The 16503-nt window shown below is 42.9% G+C and overlaps 1 protein-coding gene across 6 annotated transcripts; it reads right to left on the reverse strand.

Moving 5' to 3' along the window:
- Positions 1-133: 133 nt before the first annotated feature.
- Positions 134-3801, reverse strand: glrx2 (glutaredoxin 2). Of its 6 annotated transcripts, XM_041838614.1 has the most exons (5): positions 3593-3608; positions 3425-3470; positions 2813-2882; positions 2553-2729; positions 134-465 (listed from the first exon to the last, which is right to left on the reverse strand). In XM_041838614.1, the coding sequence occupies exons 3-5, from the start codon at positions 2879-2881 to the stop codon at positions 301-303; spliced, it is 411 nt and encodes a 136-aa protein (XP_041694548.1). In that variant the 5' UTR covers position 2882; positions 3425-3470; positions 3593-3608; the 3' UTR covers positions 134-300. The 6 variants fall into 6 exon arrangements, with proteins under 6 accessions (XP_041694548.1, XP_041694547.1, XP_041694549.1 ...); XM_041838613.1 differs by lacking the exons at positions 3425-3470; positions 3593-3608 and adding an exon at positions 3700-3801; XM_041838615.2 differs by lacking the exons at positions 3425-3470; positions 3593-3608 and adding an exon at positions 3639-3702.
- Between the last annotated feature and the right edge of the window lie 12702 nt (positions 3802-16503).

Below are 16503 nucleotides of genomic sequence, written 5' to 3' on the forward strand. Positions count from 1 at the left end.
ACACATTGTAACAACTAACACATTCCTGCTTTTATTACAAAGCACTACCTTAATTTTAACCAGTGTATCATGTTAAACCAGTTAATGTACCTCTTACTTCACAGGCATGCAAATAATTAGGTGCAGTCCTCCCTTGTTGAAAAGATTGGAGTTTAATTCTTTAAAATACTGTACATTCCCTGAATGTAGAGGAAGGGCGATGTGTGCATCTTGGTAAATAGACAACATAATGTATCACACAAAGTCGAGCAAACATGAGATAAATACAGGATGAATTACAGTGAGAATTAGAACGGTTAGTCATTTGGTGGACTCAAACTGTCCACTGCCCGAGCCTTCAGAGTTAGTTTTCATGCAGCACGGGGCACATTGTTCTATCAGAGGCAGCAGCTTTCCCTTCTGGTGTAGCTCCTTTGTGTCAGAGCCTCCTCCAATGCAGTTTCCATTGATGAAGACCCTCGGCACCTGAAACCACAGGTAATAACGAAGTAATGCCATTAAAATAACTTACACTAAATTGTGCTCAGTAAACTAGTTCAGTTCAGCTATTCTGTTTGTGTGTGTGTTCATAATAATCAGAACGATGTCCCTACTGGTCTGGTACCAGTTGTGTTAACGCAATCAGTCAGTAACAAGAACAAACTATTGCTATCAACATCAACGAGATAGCAACATACAGTCAGGTCAAACGTCAGAAGGAGCAGTAGAATCAGCAGATACATACTGTACATCTACAGTGGGGCAAAAAAGTATTTAGTCAGCCACCAATTGTGCAAGTTCTCCCACTTAAAAAGATGAGAGAGGCCTGTAATTTTCATCATAGGTACACGTCAACTATGACAGACAAATTGAGAAAAAAAAATCCAGAAAATCCCATTGTAGGATTTTTAATGAATTTATTTGCAAATTATGGTGGAAAATAAGTATTTGGTCACCTACAAACAAGCAAGATTTCTGGCTCTCACAGACCTGTAACTTCTTCTTTAAGAGGCTCCTCTGTCCTCCACTGTTACCTGTATTAATGGCACCTGTTTGAACTTGTTATCAGTATAAAAGACACCTGTCCACAACCTCAAACAGTCACACTCCAAACTTCACAATGGCCAAGACCAAAGAGCTGTCAAAGGACACCAAAAACAAAATTGTAGACCTGCACCAGGCTGGGAAGACTGAATCTGCAACAGGTAAGCAGCTTGGTTTGAAGAAATCAACTGTGGGAGCAATTATTAGGAAATGGAAGACATACAAGACCACTGATAATCTCCCTCGATCTGGGGCTCCATGCAGATCTCACCCCGTGGGGTCAAAATGATCACAAGAACGGTGAGCAAAAATCCCAGAACCACACGGGGGGACCTAGTGAATGACCTGCTGAGAGCTGGGACCAAAGTAACAAAGCCAACCATCAGTAACACACTACGCCGCCAGGGACTCAAATCCTGCAGTGCGAGACGTGTCCCCCTGCTTAAGCCAGTACATGTCCAGGCCCGTCTGAAGTGCATTTGGATGATCCAGAAGAGGATTGGGAGAATGTCATATGGTCAGATGAAACCAAAATATAACTTTTTGGTAAAAACTCAACTCGTCATGTTTGGAGGACAAAGAATGCTGAGTTGCATCCAAAGAACACCATACCTACTGTGAAGCATGGGGTTGGAAACATCATGCTTTGGGGCTGTTTTTCTGCAAAGGGACCAGGACGACTGATCCGTGTAAAGGAAAGAATGAATGGGGCCATGTATCGTGAGATTTTGAGTGAAACCCTCCTTCCATCAGCAAGGGCATTGAAGATGAAACGTGGCTGGGTCTTTCAGCATGACAATGATCCCAAACACACCGCCCGGGCAACGAAGGAGTGGCTTCGTAAGAAGCATTTCAAGGTCCTGGAGTGGCTTAGCCAGTCTCCAGATCTCAACCCCATAGAAAATCTTTGGAGGGAGTTGAAAGTCTGTGTTGCCCAGCGACAGCCCCAAAACATCACTGCTCTAGAGGAGATCTGCATGGAGGAATGGGCCAAAATACCAGCAACAGTGTGTGAAAACCTTGTGAAGACTTACAGAAAACGTTTGACCTGTGTCATTGCCAACAAAGGGTATATAACAAAGTATTGAGAAACTTTTGTTATTGACCAAATACTTATTTTCCACCATCATATGCCAATAAATTCATTAAAAATCCTACAATGTGATTTTCTGGAATTTTTTTTCTAATTTTGTCTGTCATAGTTGACGTGTACCTATGATGAAAATTACAGGCCTCTCTCATCTTTTTAAGTGGGAGAACTTGCACAATTGGTGGCTGACTAAATACTTTTTTCCCCCACTGTATGTAGCATACATATTACATTTAGGGTAAAACATGAACAGTATTCAATCAACAACCTACTTTTCACTTTGAGGGTTACAGAGAATTCTCTGTTATACTAAAGCTAAGGTGACATATGCGAGATGTAATGTGATATGTAATTTAGCACATAGCAATGTAAAACACCATGGCAAAATAGATTGCAGAATGCAAATTGGTCATGACATAAACATGAGGTTGTTTCATACCGTTCTGGCACCGGTCATCTGAGCCAAGGCCTCTTGTAGTCTTCTTCCATCATTGTGTTCATCCAGCTCGATCACCTTGTATGTAGCACCAATTTCATTGAATACATTCTTGGCCATTTTGCAATATGGACAAGTGGTCTTGGAGAATATGACAATGCAGTTATGAGACACCACCTCCTGAAGAGAAAAATAAAATCAATGTGAGACCAAGTCACTAACATACACACAGAATCATATGAGATGAAAATGTGAATTCTTACCTGTAGAAACTGGCCACACGCTGCTGTGCTTGACGGACCACTTGAGCCAAAGGATGTGAAGTTCCCCATCCTGAAAGAAGGACACACACAGGTTGTTAACTAGCTAACGTTATGTCAGTAATGTAAATAGTTAGCTAACTAGCTAGCTAAAGCATTGATACAGACATGCACCATCCCATCAATGAAAATATTGTAGCAATAACCTTAAACATGTCAAAGCGTGTGCAGAAGAGATTATCCCTATTATCAGTGATAATAGAACAATTAAACAGGTGAGACTCAGTTTGTATTTTGTGTCCATTCTGATGCCAGCTAGCTATCTTCATCTGTAGTGTTAGCTAGCAAACTGTCGAAAATTCACAGCAAGGCACTGGCTGGGTACTAATCTGAAGGATTAGTTTGCGGTGGGAAAAGGATTACTGCAACCATCAATTGGCTACCGATCTTCACGAGATTCGTAAACATTAGAATGCTGGTCACATTTATTTATTCGCTAGCTTTCCAGTTTCGCCGTCCAAATACATTACGATAGTTTACAATGAATAACACATGGCTGCCTACAGACATTATACAAATATTGACATTTTAATGTTAGCTAGCAGGGAAAGTGACCTTCGGCAACCGTTCCATGCGAATCTGGACAGGAATCCTCCTCGCGCTAACATCATTAGCAAAGAGAAAACAAATAACATATAATCAAGCTGTTGGCCGTGGTGGAACATGCGGTTAATATACACTCAGTAGTGTAGTAAAACATTAGCGTTTCTGGGTGACCACTACCTCTGCTTTCTCTGTTTACGATTTACAATTGGCCGCACATGCTTACCTTGACTACAGGAAGTACATTATTATGCAAGAGGGGTGTGTCAAAGACATTTATAACTAACCCAAGATAGTTCATCTGTGTCGTTTACAGTGGGAGCAAATGAAGCGTAGTGGGCAGAACACGCAAGGAGGTAGGCAAAGCACGAACTATCGAGATCCTATTGGCGTGTTGTAGCATGTATTTGTATATTTCCGTTACGGAATGCATCCTCAATGAAGTGCGCGTGTGCACAAACTCCATTCCGCTTTGCACTACTTCTAAAGAACGCAATTTAAATAAATAAAAACTTTGACAAACCGTCAAGTCTATAAAACGTAGTGCACTGTGTTCGTAACATATTTTAGTTTTGGGAACTGAAAAATGTATTGAGATCAGATGTTTCATCGATGACAAAATTAGCAGAATGTCGGCCCAGTTTCACATAGTTCCATCCTCTCCCACTACCCGCGACTGGACTTCCTCACTACCATATTTGGTGGGAGAAAATCTTCTTCTTCTTCTTCTTCGAGATTGGGTTGGCAGGTAGCAGCCAACTTTTAAGGTGCATACACTGTGGCAGTGTATGCACCTTAAAAGTTGGCTGCTACCTGCCAACCCAATCTCGAAGAAGAAGAAGAAGAAGATTTTCTCCCACCAAATATGGTAGTGAGGAAGTGTGAGGCCAGTCACGGCCTACCTAAATGTAATTATCTTCATGAGTCCTGTTCCTCTAAGTAAAACAGAGCCCTAAACATCACTTCCCTCCCCTTTCCTCCCCCCACTACACTACACTACCCAAACCCCAACCAGCCTCTCTAAACCCTTTCACACAATCTCTCCCTATCTATGTCATACAGTTAAAAAAATATCAACACATGCTCCACTGTTTCCTCCACTCAACACTCATCACACAGACCTCTTTCATGTCTCCCTTTCATCCACAACATGGCATTTAAACCTGTGTGCCCAAACCGAAGTCTACTCCACACAAACGAAGTCTACTCCACACAACCGAAGTCTACTCCACACAACCGAAGTCTACTCCGCACAACCGAAGCTACTCCACACAACTTCCTCTCTACTACATCCCATACTCCCTGCCTCTTCCTTAACTTTTGCCCGGATCAAGGACCTGCGGCCCAACAGGACCTGAATATCTACCCCCTCTCTCCTTACCGCACTTTTAGCCACCACATCAGCCTTCTCATTACCCTCCACACCCACATGGGCGGGAACCCAGCAAAAGCTTACCACCCCTCCCATCCTCTCCAATCCCATTAACAGCATCTCCACAAACAAGTCTCCCCTATTCGACCTGTCAGACTTCACACTACTCAACACTGCAGCCGAATCAGAGCAGATCACCACTCTGAGTGGTTTCACCTCCTCCACCCATCTAAAACCTATAATCATGGCCATCAACTCGGCCACATACACTGACAAATAATCATCAGTTAACCGCTTAGATACTCTAACATTGAAATCTGACATATACACCCCTGCCCCCAGCCTACCACTGACTGGATCCTTTCAACCATCTGTATACAGTGCATTCGGAAAGTATTCAGAACACTTCAGTTTTTCCACATTTCGTTACGTTACAGCCATATTAAAAAATGTATTAGATATTTTTTTCCCCTCATCAGTCTACACACAATACCCCATAAACACAAAGCAAAAACTGGTTTTAATTTTTTTTGCAAATTTAGACGAAATAAAAAACAGAAATACCTGATTTACATAAGTATTCAGACCCTATGCTATGAGACTCGAAATTGAGCTCAGGTGTATCCTGTTTCCATTGATCATCCTTGAGATGTTTCTACAACTTACCTGTGGTAAATTCAATTGATTGGACATGATTTGGAAAGGTACACACCTGTCTATATAAGGTCCCACAGTTGACAGTGCATGTCAGAGCAAAAACCAAGCCATGAGGTCAAAGGAATTGTCCATAGAGCTCAGAGACAGGATTGTGTCGAGGCACAGATCTGGGGAAGGGTACCAAAACACAGTGGCCTCCATCATTCTTAAATGGAAAAAGTTTGGAACCACCAAGACTCTTCCTAGAGCTGGCCGCCCGGCCAAACTGAGCAATCGGGGGAGAAGGGTCTTGGTCAGGGAGGTTACAGAGTTCCTCTGTGGAGATGGTAGAACCTTCCAGAAGGACAACCATCTCTGCAGCACTCCACCAATCAGGCCTTTATAGTAGAGTGGCCAGATGGAGGCCACTCCTCAGTAAAAGGCACATGACAGCCCGCTTGGTGTTTGCCAAAAGGCACCTAAAGGACTCTCAGACCATGAGAAACAAGATTCTCTGGTCTGATGAAACCAAGATTGAACTCTTTGGCATGAATGTCAAGCGTCACGTCTGGAGGAAACCTGGCACCATCTCTACAGTGAACCATGGTGGTGGCAGCATCATGCTGTGGGGATGTTCTTCGTCAGCAGGGACTGGGAGACTAGTCAGGATCGAGGGAAAGATGAACGGAGCAAAATACAGAGAGATCCTTGATGAAAACGTGCTCAGAGCGCTCAGGACCTCAGACTGGGGCAAAGTTTCATCATCCAACAGGACAACGACCCTAAGCACACAGCCCAGACAAAGCAGGAATGGCTTCGGGACAAGTTTCTGAATGTCCTTGAGTGGCCCAGCCAGAGCCCGGACTTGAACCCGATCTAACATCTCTGGAGATACCTGAAAATAGCTGTGCAGCGACGCTCCCCATCCAACCTGACAGAGGTTGAGAGGATCTGCATAGATTAATGGGAGAAACTCCCCAAATACAGGTGTGCCAAGCTTGTAGCCTCATATCCAAGAAGACTCACGGCTGTAATCGCTGCCAAAGGTGCTTCAACAAAGTACTGAGTAAAGGGTCTGAATACTGAATACTTATGTAAATGTAATATTTCAGTTTTTACTTTTTTATAAATTTGCAAAAATGTATATAAAAACATGTTTTTGCTTTGACATTATGGGGTATTTTGTATAGATTTTAGAATAAGGCTGTAACATAACAACATTTCGAAAAAGTCAAGGGGTCTGAATACTTTCAGAATGCACTGTATATCCTTCAAAACAAATAAAAACGATTATCTATATATCTCTGCACATACTGTCTCATGTCCTCATCCCATTCTCTCCTGCCCTCAGTCATATCCACATCTACACTTGGTTTTGGAAACAACCACGGAGAAACGTTCCCCAATGTAATTGCCGGCCACATCTCTCTCTCCCCTGGTCCATATTCTACCCCTTTCTGCCCAATTGTCCACCCGTATGCCCTCTGCTTACCCACTCCTTGCTCCCAGCATTCCCCAGTTGCCGTGACCCCAGGATATCCTTCTGAACTCCCTTTCAACCTCGCCCAGTATGCTAATGAAAGTTTGTCCCACCTTATCCTCAGTGGCAGTGCCCCACTCACTCATCTTCCTCATCACATATTTCACATTCCCACCTCTCTTCCATACAGCCCCATCATCAGCATACAAGGCCACACACACTCCTTGTCCCACTTCCTTAAATATGTAATCTATCATCAGGGTGAACAACACCAGACTAACCACACTTCCTTGAGGAGTATCATTGTCCACTTCAAACCACATTGACAATTCTGACCCAACCCTCACCCGTATGACTCGATCGAACAGGAAGTCCATGATCCAGTTATACAGACGTACCCCAATGGAGAAAATGTTCTAAACAGATGCTTCAGCTTTATATCCCCTGTGACGTGTCTGGGTTACCCCTTCTGTCTGTGGTTGGGTTTTCGCAATCACACCATATTGGGTCAGAGACGGTAGAAAGTGAAAAGCAAGACACCCCACTCCACCATTTTTTCTGATCAGGGCGGAGGCCACTCTGGTCTACTTATTGCCCGCGGAGTGGGTGCCCCAGGGCGAGACATCTCACTGGCCAATTTTTTTGGGTCCGGGTGGGGCGAGCAGGAGGGGACAATGGGCTTGTTCGACATTGCAGCCGACAGTACAGGCGACTTCTGACTGACTGATCTACAAATCACCTTGCATCATAAATAACGACTCATTATTATTTGTAGATCAGTCAGTCAGTCAGTCACAATTTCCCCATGATACATCACAGTTTTGATGCTCTCGAACACGGCCAATAAGTAGAGCTGTTCCCTCTCTCATGTAAGCATGCGGGAAAAGCGAAATGTGAAAAAAAAGATTTTCAGCCCAGGCTTGATATTCTAAGGTGTTGATTTGGGTTGGGCCCGCGTTTATGGTTTGCGCAACATTGTAACCTATGTTTGAGACCAACGCATGGCCGTGGCTGTGTGAGAAGCGCACCTGTATCTCTCACAGAACTAGATATTATTTTTTAAATGATCTTTCTCCCTCTCTCTGCTCTGATAGACATGAGCCTGCAACTCTCATTTCTCCAGCTTGCACTTCATCATTTATTTCCTTACAGAATCATAGCTGCGGTCTGGAGGAGCTACAGCACCCCTGATAAATGTAAATACATTTGCCAAAGTTATAGAATTACTGCTGTCTGTTCAGAAAGAAATGAAATTATTCAGAATAGCCCAATACACCATGGGAAGGCATATAATTTAGCCACAGAGGATCAATAGCTTCTTTAAAAAAATAACCTAGCTGTGGATGTAGCCCAACAACAAGGCATAGCCTACAGTCTACATGCATACAAAACAGGCCTTTCGCAATATTTTAAATACAATCCTGGGAAAACACAGGTTGGAAAGCAAATGGCTCCTGCTGAAAAGAGAATACTCTAATCTGTCTGCTGTAGGCTACCAAAATATTTGATCAACTACAAAGTAAAACAAGAGAGAGATAGGCATTTGTCACAGCGCATAACTGGGTGAGTCATTGAAACTGGAAAGCATTTTTAGGACTATAACTTCCTCCTCATATTGTAGCCTACAATATGTGTCTCGACACACCTAGGCCTATAGGCTATTGATTGATTCAAGACAAGGTCGTTTTTACTTAGCTCAGATTCTCAGTTTGTCAGTGTCAAAGGAGCCTGTCATTTCGATCATTTGTGCTGTATTAAATAATATTCTGCCAAATAAGCATGCAATCCTTTATCCTCCCGAGGTCACCCCCCTCTTGCGCTCACTTTTTGTTCCAGCACCTCCCGATTTACAAATGAATTACTGCCTCGCCTCCTCAAAACCCATTAGATGAGAATGCCGGAAGGATTTTGAGAAGAGGCGAGGAAAGAGGAGACTGAGGATGCGAGGAGTAGGCCTATGTTTATATTTTTATATTTTTTTTGTCGAAATGCCACGTGCAATGAACAGTCCCTATTATTCTCTATGCTATATACTGACTAGTTACATACTATTATGCTTTGCCTCTTCCTCTCTGCCATTATTTGTAGTGGGGTGACTATGTCGTGCACATGTTATGTAGATCTACTTGTCTAGCAGGTGCTCAAATCTTCACAGTCTTGCTCACCTGAGCACGTCCATAATGGAATGCAGTAAGGAAGGCTATTTTAAAATTGAGAGTGACTTCCCCCTAGCCCAACTGGCCACCAGATGGCAGTATTATTCCTTTTACATTGTTTGTCATCTGCTTCCGACTTTAATGTGCCCAGCTCATACATAAAACATCCTTCATTTAGGTTTCAAAGGCATCAGATTCCTCCCTTAGTTCATTTTAATGCGCACCGCATTCAGCCAGCGGTAAACAACATACTGCTGCAACCTGATTGGCTGAACATGGTGTGCAACATCCAGAAGTTATCTGAAAATCCGAAAATGGTGGCGTTAAATGTTGTTTTATTAAGACAGTACGCATATTTTACCAGTTTCTTTAGTCCAGTGGGCCATTAAATCGAGTTAAGGAGGAAACCGATGCCTTTGCAGCCTAAATGAAGGATGTTTTATGTACAAGCTGGTCACCGGGGGACACGTGTATAGCCGGCTGGGCACATTAAAGTCAGACGCACACAGATGACAGCACGCAGATGACAAACAAAGTATAAAGAATCTGGTGGCCGTTTGGGCTAGCGCAGGGGTGGGCAATAATTTTGGTATGAGGGCCACATTGGGATAAAAATAATTAAGTGGAGGGCAGAACAGATTTTATTTTGGACCGATTTGTTCGCCAAAAGCAATTTGCCAGCCAGAAAAATTGCAGTTATTTGAAAACGTAACGTTCCATGATCATTTCTACATACTTTCTATCTAGTGTTAGACTTTCAAGAGTGGCCTGGAGTGTTTTTTAACCCAAAACCAGTTTTGGGTAGGTTATTTTCTAAATGTAATCCGTTACAGTTACTAGTTACCTGTCCCAAATTGTAAATCAGTAATGTAACTTTCGGATTTCCCAAACTGAGTAATGTACTTTCCCCTTAAGAGGCATTATAAGAGGTCAAAAAGGATCCATCAAATGCATTTGGTGTGTCATCATAGTGGTCTCTGACTTGTGGTCAGACTCGCTCAGGTGGAACAACCTTAAACTTGCGCCTTTTTTCAATGCTGAATTGAATTTCATTGAGAAAACAGAAAGGTCCCACTGGGCACAGACGTCAATTCAACGTCTATTCCACATTGGTTCAACGTAATTTCATTGAAATGATGTGGAAACAACGTTGATTCAAACAGTGTGTGCCCAGTGGGGTGTCAATGTATTTTTTCGCAATCCGAGAAGTAATCATCTAGTTTTTCAAAAGTATCTGTTATCTGATCACAATATTTTTGCTGGTAACGATGTTGATGATGGTCGGTCGGTAACCCCTACACCATAACCCTTGAAAATGGAGGGGCAAGCAGAGCGCTTCAATGTAGTCCTATGACTCTTTTCCATTCGGAAACTCCCTGTTGCCGCATCGAATGTGCCCTTCATCGCAAAGACTTCCTCCGCGAAGTTCTGGCTGCAGATCCTGCTAGCTCGAGCTGGCATGTCCTTCCTCTTCAGGACATGGAGCCACTTCTTCAAAAGTTGTGGGTCTTTGGGCAGCCGATGGTAGCTTACCGAGGGATTTTTTATTTTGCCAATTACTACAGCCTGGCGCTATTCAGTTCATGTTTTAATTACTACTTGTTGTTGCCATCTTTGTTGTCCGCACCTAACATCACTCTCTTTGATTCACTCTCCGCGCGAAAACTCAATACCACAGACACTTAGCTGATTCCTGCCAGTGACGCACTGGCGTCAGTCGTTACTATGGCAATTTAAAATGGCGCTGACCATAGCTCAAATAAACCTTGTCGACGATCAAAATACTAAATATAGAGATGTTTTTATGTTAAATGCACATGTTTAGTATTAGTGGATTAAATATATCTCTTTGCTTAGATTTACTTCCTAAAGTGTTTCCATTCCCCTTTAAAGTACTTTTTTTTGTAATCAGATTACATGTAACTGATTACATGTGATCAATTACTCCGCAACACTGGTTGATACTGATAGGATCGAAAGAAAGGCAGCGCTGCTCTCGGATCAGCTTTCTCCATTCAAATCTTACCTTAGCATTAGAATTATTCCACTATACTGATGACGGATCAGCACCTAGAGATACACTTTATATACAAAAGTATGTGGACACCCCTTCAAATTAGTGGATTCGGCTATTTCAGCCACACCTGTTGCTGACAGGTGTATAAAATAGAGCACACAGCAATGCGATCTCCATAGACAAACATTGGCAGTAGAATGGCCCGTACAGAAGAGCTCAGTGACTTTCAACTTGGCACCGTCATAGGATGCCACCTTTCCAACAGTGTCAGTTAGTCAAATTTCTGCCCTGCTAGAGCTGCCCCAGTCAACTGTAAGTGCTGTTATTGACAAGTGGAAACGTCTAGGAGCAACAACGGCTCAGCTGCAAAGTGGTAGGCCACACAAGCTCACAGAAAGGGAGCGCCGAGTGCTGAAGCGCATAGCGCGTAAAAATCGTCTGTCCTCGGTTGCAACACTCACTACCGAGTTCCAAACTGCCTCTGGAAGCAACGTCAGCACAATAACTGTTCGTCGGGAGCTTCATGAAATGGGTTTCCATGGCCGAGCAGCCGGACACAAGTCTAAGATCACCATGCGCAATGAGAAGCATCGGATGGAGTGGTGTAAAGCTCACCGCCATTGGACTTTGGAGCAGTGGAAACACGTTCTCTGGAGTGATGAATCACGCTTCACCATCTGGCAGTCCGATGGACTAATCTGGGATTGGCGGATGCCAGGAGACCGCTACCTGCCCGAATGCATAGTGCCAACTGTAAAGTTTGGTGGAGGAGGAATAATGATCTGGGGCTGTTTATCATGGTTCGGGCTAGGCCCCTTAGTTCCAGTGAAGGAAAATCTTAACGCTACAGCATACAATGACATTCTAGACGATTATGTGCTTCCAACTTTGTGGCGACAGTTTGGGGAAGGCCCATTCCTTTTTCAGCATGACAATGCCACCGTGCACAAAGCGAGGTCCACACAGAAATGGTTTGTCGAGATCGGTGTGGAAGAACTTGACCTGCCTGCACTGAGCCCTGACCTCAACTCCATTGAACACCTTTTGGATGAATTGGAACGCCGACTGTGAGCCAGGCCTAATTGCCCAACATCAGTGCCCGACCTCACTAATGCTCTTGTGGCTCAATGGAAGCAAGTCCCCGCAGTTATGTTCCAACATCTAGTGGAAAGCCTTCCCAGAAGAGTGGAGGCTGTTATAGCGGCAAAGGGGGGACCAACTCCATATTAATGCCCATGATTTTGGAATGAGATGTTCGAAGAGCAGGTGTCCACATACTTTTGGTCATGTAGTGTAGCTTAAAAACCCATGATAATGACCATTGAATTTTATTCATTGCATAAGAAACATTCCTACCCCTTTTCCAAATGGCACAATCATCTGAATATAAGGCCGCCCCTATATCCTGTCCGACATTTCCAAAGATATCATCAATGTAAATAAAATAGGACTAATTGCACTACCCTGTGGAGTTCCATTTTCCATCTCATATTCTCTTGATAGCTCCGATTCCACAGGCGCACTGGAACAAACATGCACACCGGGAAAATACCCCGGCAATACAAAATACTGAGCTCAACCGAGCTACTAATCCTCACAATGAACAATCACCCACAAGGACACGGGGGCAGAGGGAACACTTAAACACGTACTAATGAGGGGAAATTGAACCAGGTGTGTGTAATTGACAAGACAAGACAAATGGAATGATGAGATATGGAGCGGCAGTGGCTATAAGGCCGGTGACGACGAACGCCGAAGCCTGCCCAAACAAGGAGGGGAGGCAGCTTCGGAGGAAGTCGTGACAGTAGTCCTAAACAAATCTACTTTGAAACAAAAGTATACACCTCACATACATGGTTATGGTCTTAAAAAAAGAAGACACCTGTACCATGTCAGATATAGATATAATTTAAATGTATAACATTTTGAGTTTGCATCCCAATATTACACTTTATATACATCACAGAAGACTGAAATATAACAAAACCGTTTGACATAGAAACACCGGAGTTTCAGCATGTAAAAAAAAATAATGTTTATGAATTATGAAATTATGAAACATATTTTTAACATTCCACCCATGAAGTCACTAGGGGTGATTTGGTCATTTGACTGCAGGAATGGGATCAATAGACATTCCCGCCACATAAACTCAGCAAAAAAAGAAACGTCCCTTTTTCAGGACCCTGTCTTTCAAAGATAATTAGTAAAAATCAAAATAACTTCACAGATCTTCATTGTAAAGGATTTAAACACTGTTTCCCATGCTTGTTCAATGAACCATAAACAATTAATGAACATGCACCTGTGGAACGGTTGTTATGAAACTAACAGCTTACAGACGGTAGGCAATTAAGGTCACAGTTATGAAAACTTAGGACACTAAAGAGGCCTTTCTACTGACTCTAAAAAATTAAATAAAAAAATGCCAAGGGTCCATGCTCATCTGCGTGAATGTGCCTTAGGCATGCTGCAAGGAGGCATGAGGACTGCAGATGTGACCAGGGCAATAAATTGCAATGTCCGTACTGTGAGACGTCTAAGACAGCGCTACAGGGAGACAGGACGGACAGCTGATCGTCCTCGCTGTGGCAGACCACGTGTAACAACACCTGCACAGGATCGGTACATCCGAACATCACACCTGCGGGACAGGTACAGGATTGCAACAACAACTGCCCGAGTTACACCAGGAACGCACAATTACTCCATCAGTGCTCAGACTGTTCGTAATAGGCTGAGAGAGGCTGGACTGAGGGCTTGTAGGCCTGTTGTAAGGCAGGTCCTCACCAGACATCACCGCAACAACGTCGCCTATGGGCACAAACCCACCGTCGCTGGACCAGACAGGACTGGCAAAAAGTGCTCTTCACTGACGAGTCGCGGTTTTGTCTCACCAGGGGTGATGGTCATATTCGCGTTTATCGTAGATGGAATGAGCGTTACACCGAGGCCTGTATTCTGGAGCAGGATTAATTTGGAGGTGGAGGGTCCGTCATGGTCTGGGAGGTGTGTCACAGCATCATCGGACTGAGGTTGTTGTCATTTCAAGCAATCTCAACGCTGTGCATGACAATGCCACAAGCCATACTGCTCGTTCTGTGCGTGATTTCCTGCAAGACAGGAATGTCAGTGTTCTGCCATGGCCAGCGAAGAGCCCGGATCTCAATCCCATTGAGCACGTCTGGGACCTGTTGGATCAGAGGGTGAGGGCTAGGGCCATTCCCCCCAGAAATGTCCGGGAACTTTTTTTGCTGAGTTTAGTGTCATATGCTTTTTTGATATCAAAATATACTATTGACAGGCACATGCAGGCCTGGTCCTGGCCATTCTGCTGCCCTAAGCAAGACCCAAGCAATTGCTGCCCTCCTCCTATACCCCACAAAACTAGAATAGTCCCAGTAAGCAAAATTACATTGAAGACGTCTTTAAAGGCATCCTTTTCCAGACGTTGAAGTTAGGTTAATTTTCAGTTCTGAATTAAAGTTGAAAAGACGTCTTGAGTAGATTACATTAAAGTAAAGTAGGGTACAATACAGAACACTATACTGTACTATACTATACTGTACTGAACTATACTTTACTTTTCTTCACTTTACTGTGCTGTACTGTCCTCTACTATAATGTATTGTACTGTACTGTATGCTAATTTTCTTTACTGCACTGTAATGTAATGTACTCTGCTGTGCTGTATTGTGCTGTCCAAACTTGTGAAACATAGATGTCTATAATTCGTTCAGATTTGGTCCGGTCAAATATTTGGGACAAATCAAGGTCGGTCCAGACTGGACCAAATCTGAAACAAACATATATGTTTATGATTGGTTCAGATTTGGTCCGGTCCGTGGATGTTGAAATCAAGGTCGGTCCGGAGCACACAAAAAAAGTACACAAAAAAAGACGTCCAAAAGACATTGATATTGGTCCGTGCTTACTGGGGTGTAGCCTACAGTGGCCCGCAATGGAATTTTATGAATGCCCATCAATGTGGTCGGCCTACCATTTATATTGGCTTTATTAGTCCTGATTCCTGTGACTAATAATTTTGGCTACTTAAACTCTGAATATCAGCTACCCAACTTTATCAGGAGTTATCCTGAGCCTATTTGCAATGAGAATCAATGTGTTTACACAGCGGGAAATGCAGAAGTATTTTATTTTTTCGCTATGATCATCTCGTCACAAAATTGGCGGATACCAACTTGAAACCACTGACTATCATGACAATTTAGCCCACATGGTAAAACTCCTGGACAGCAGTTGTGAGTAGCCTGATTTTCCAATCCATATATAGTCCATTTGACTTTTACCTGTCCTGGTTTTAGGATATTGTTAACATGCCATATTCACGTCAAAGCACCTTTTTTTTTTCTCATCGAAGCGCAGTGCCTTCAAATTGTATTCATACCCCCTTGACATTTTACACATTTTGTTGTGTTACAAGATGGGATTAAAATTGATTTAATTGTAATTTCTTGTCAACGATCTACACAGAATACTCATAGTGGAATGTCAAAGTGGAAGAAAAATTCGAACATATATATATTTTTTAAATAATAAATTAATATCTTGATTACATAAGTATTCAACTCTCTGAGTCAATACATGTTAGAATCACCTTTGGCAGCGATTACAGCTGTGAGTCTTTTTGGGTAAGTCTCAAAAGCATTGAACACCTGGATTGTACAATATTTGCACTTTATCATTTAATTTAATTCTTCAAGCTGTCAAGTTAGTTGTTGATCATTGCTAGACAGCCATTTTCAAGCTGATTCGAGTCAAAACTGTAACTAGGCCACTCCGGAACATTCAATGTCATCTTGGTAAGCAACTCCAGTGTATATTTGGCCTTGTGTTTTAGGTTATTGTCCTGCTGAAAGGTGAATTTGTCTCCCAATGTCTGTTGGAAAGCAAACTGAACCAGGTTTTCCTCTAGGATTTTGCCTGTGCTTAGCTCTATTCTGTTTTCTTTTCATCCTAAAAAACTCCCTAGACCTTGCTGATGATAAGCATACCCATAACATGATGCAGCCACCACCATTCTTGAAAAAAGAATAGTCCTCAGTGATGTGTTGTGTTGGATTTGCCCCAAACACAATGCTTTGTATTCAGGACATAAAGTTAATTTCTTTGCCACATGTTTTGCAGTTTTACTTTAGTGCTTTATTGCAAACAGGATGCATGTTTTGGAATATTTTTATTCTGTACAGGCTTCCTTCTTTTCACTCGGTCATTTAGGTTAGTATTGTGGAGTAACTACAATGTTGTTGATCCATCCTCAGTTTTTTCTATCACAGCCATTAAACTCTGTATGTCACGCCTGCTCCCGCTACCTCTCCCTGGCCCTCGAGGGCGCCAGGCTGCCCATTATTATGCACACCTGTCACCATCGTTACACGCATCAGCGCTTCATTGGACTCACCTGGA

The sequence above is a fragment of the Coregonus clupeaformis genome, chromosome 20 (assembly GCF_020615455.1).
Source record: "Coregonus clupeaformis isolate EN_2021a chromosome 20, ASM2061545v1, whole genome shotgun sequence".
Taxonomy (NCBI): Eukaryota; Metazoa; Chordata; class Actinopteri; order Salmoniformes; family Salmonidae; genus Coregonus; species Coregonus clupeaformis.

Bases quoted from the DNA above. Each gene is read 5' to 3' on its own strand.
- glrx2 (XM_041838611.1), bottom strand. From the start codon at position 3,534: ATGTTCCACCACGGCCAACAGCTTGATTATATGTTATTTGTTTTCTCT. The intron at 2,883-3,424 runs GTCACTTTCCCT...TCCTTCTTTCAG, and splicing joins GCATGGAACGGTTGCCGAAG to GATGGGGAACTTCACATCCT. The intron at 2,730-2,812 runs GTAAGAATTCAC...TTTTCTCTTCAG, and splicing joins CGTGTGGCCAGTTTCTACAG to GAGGTGGTGTCTCATAACTG.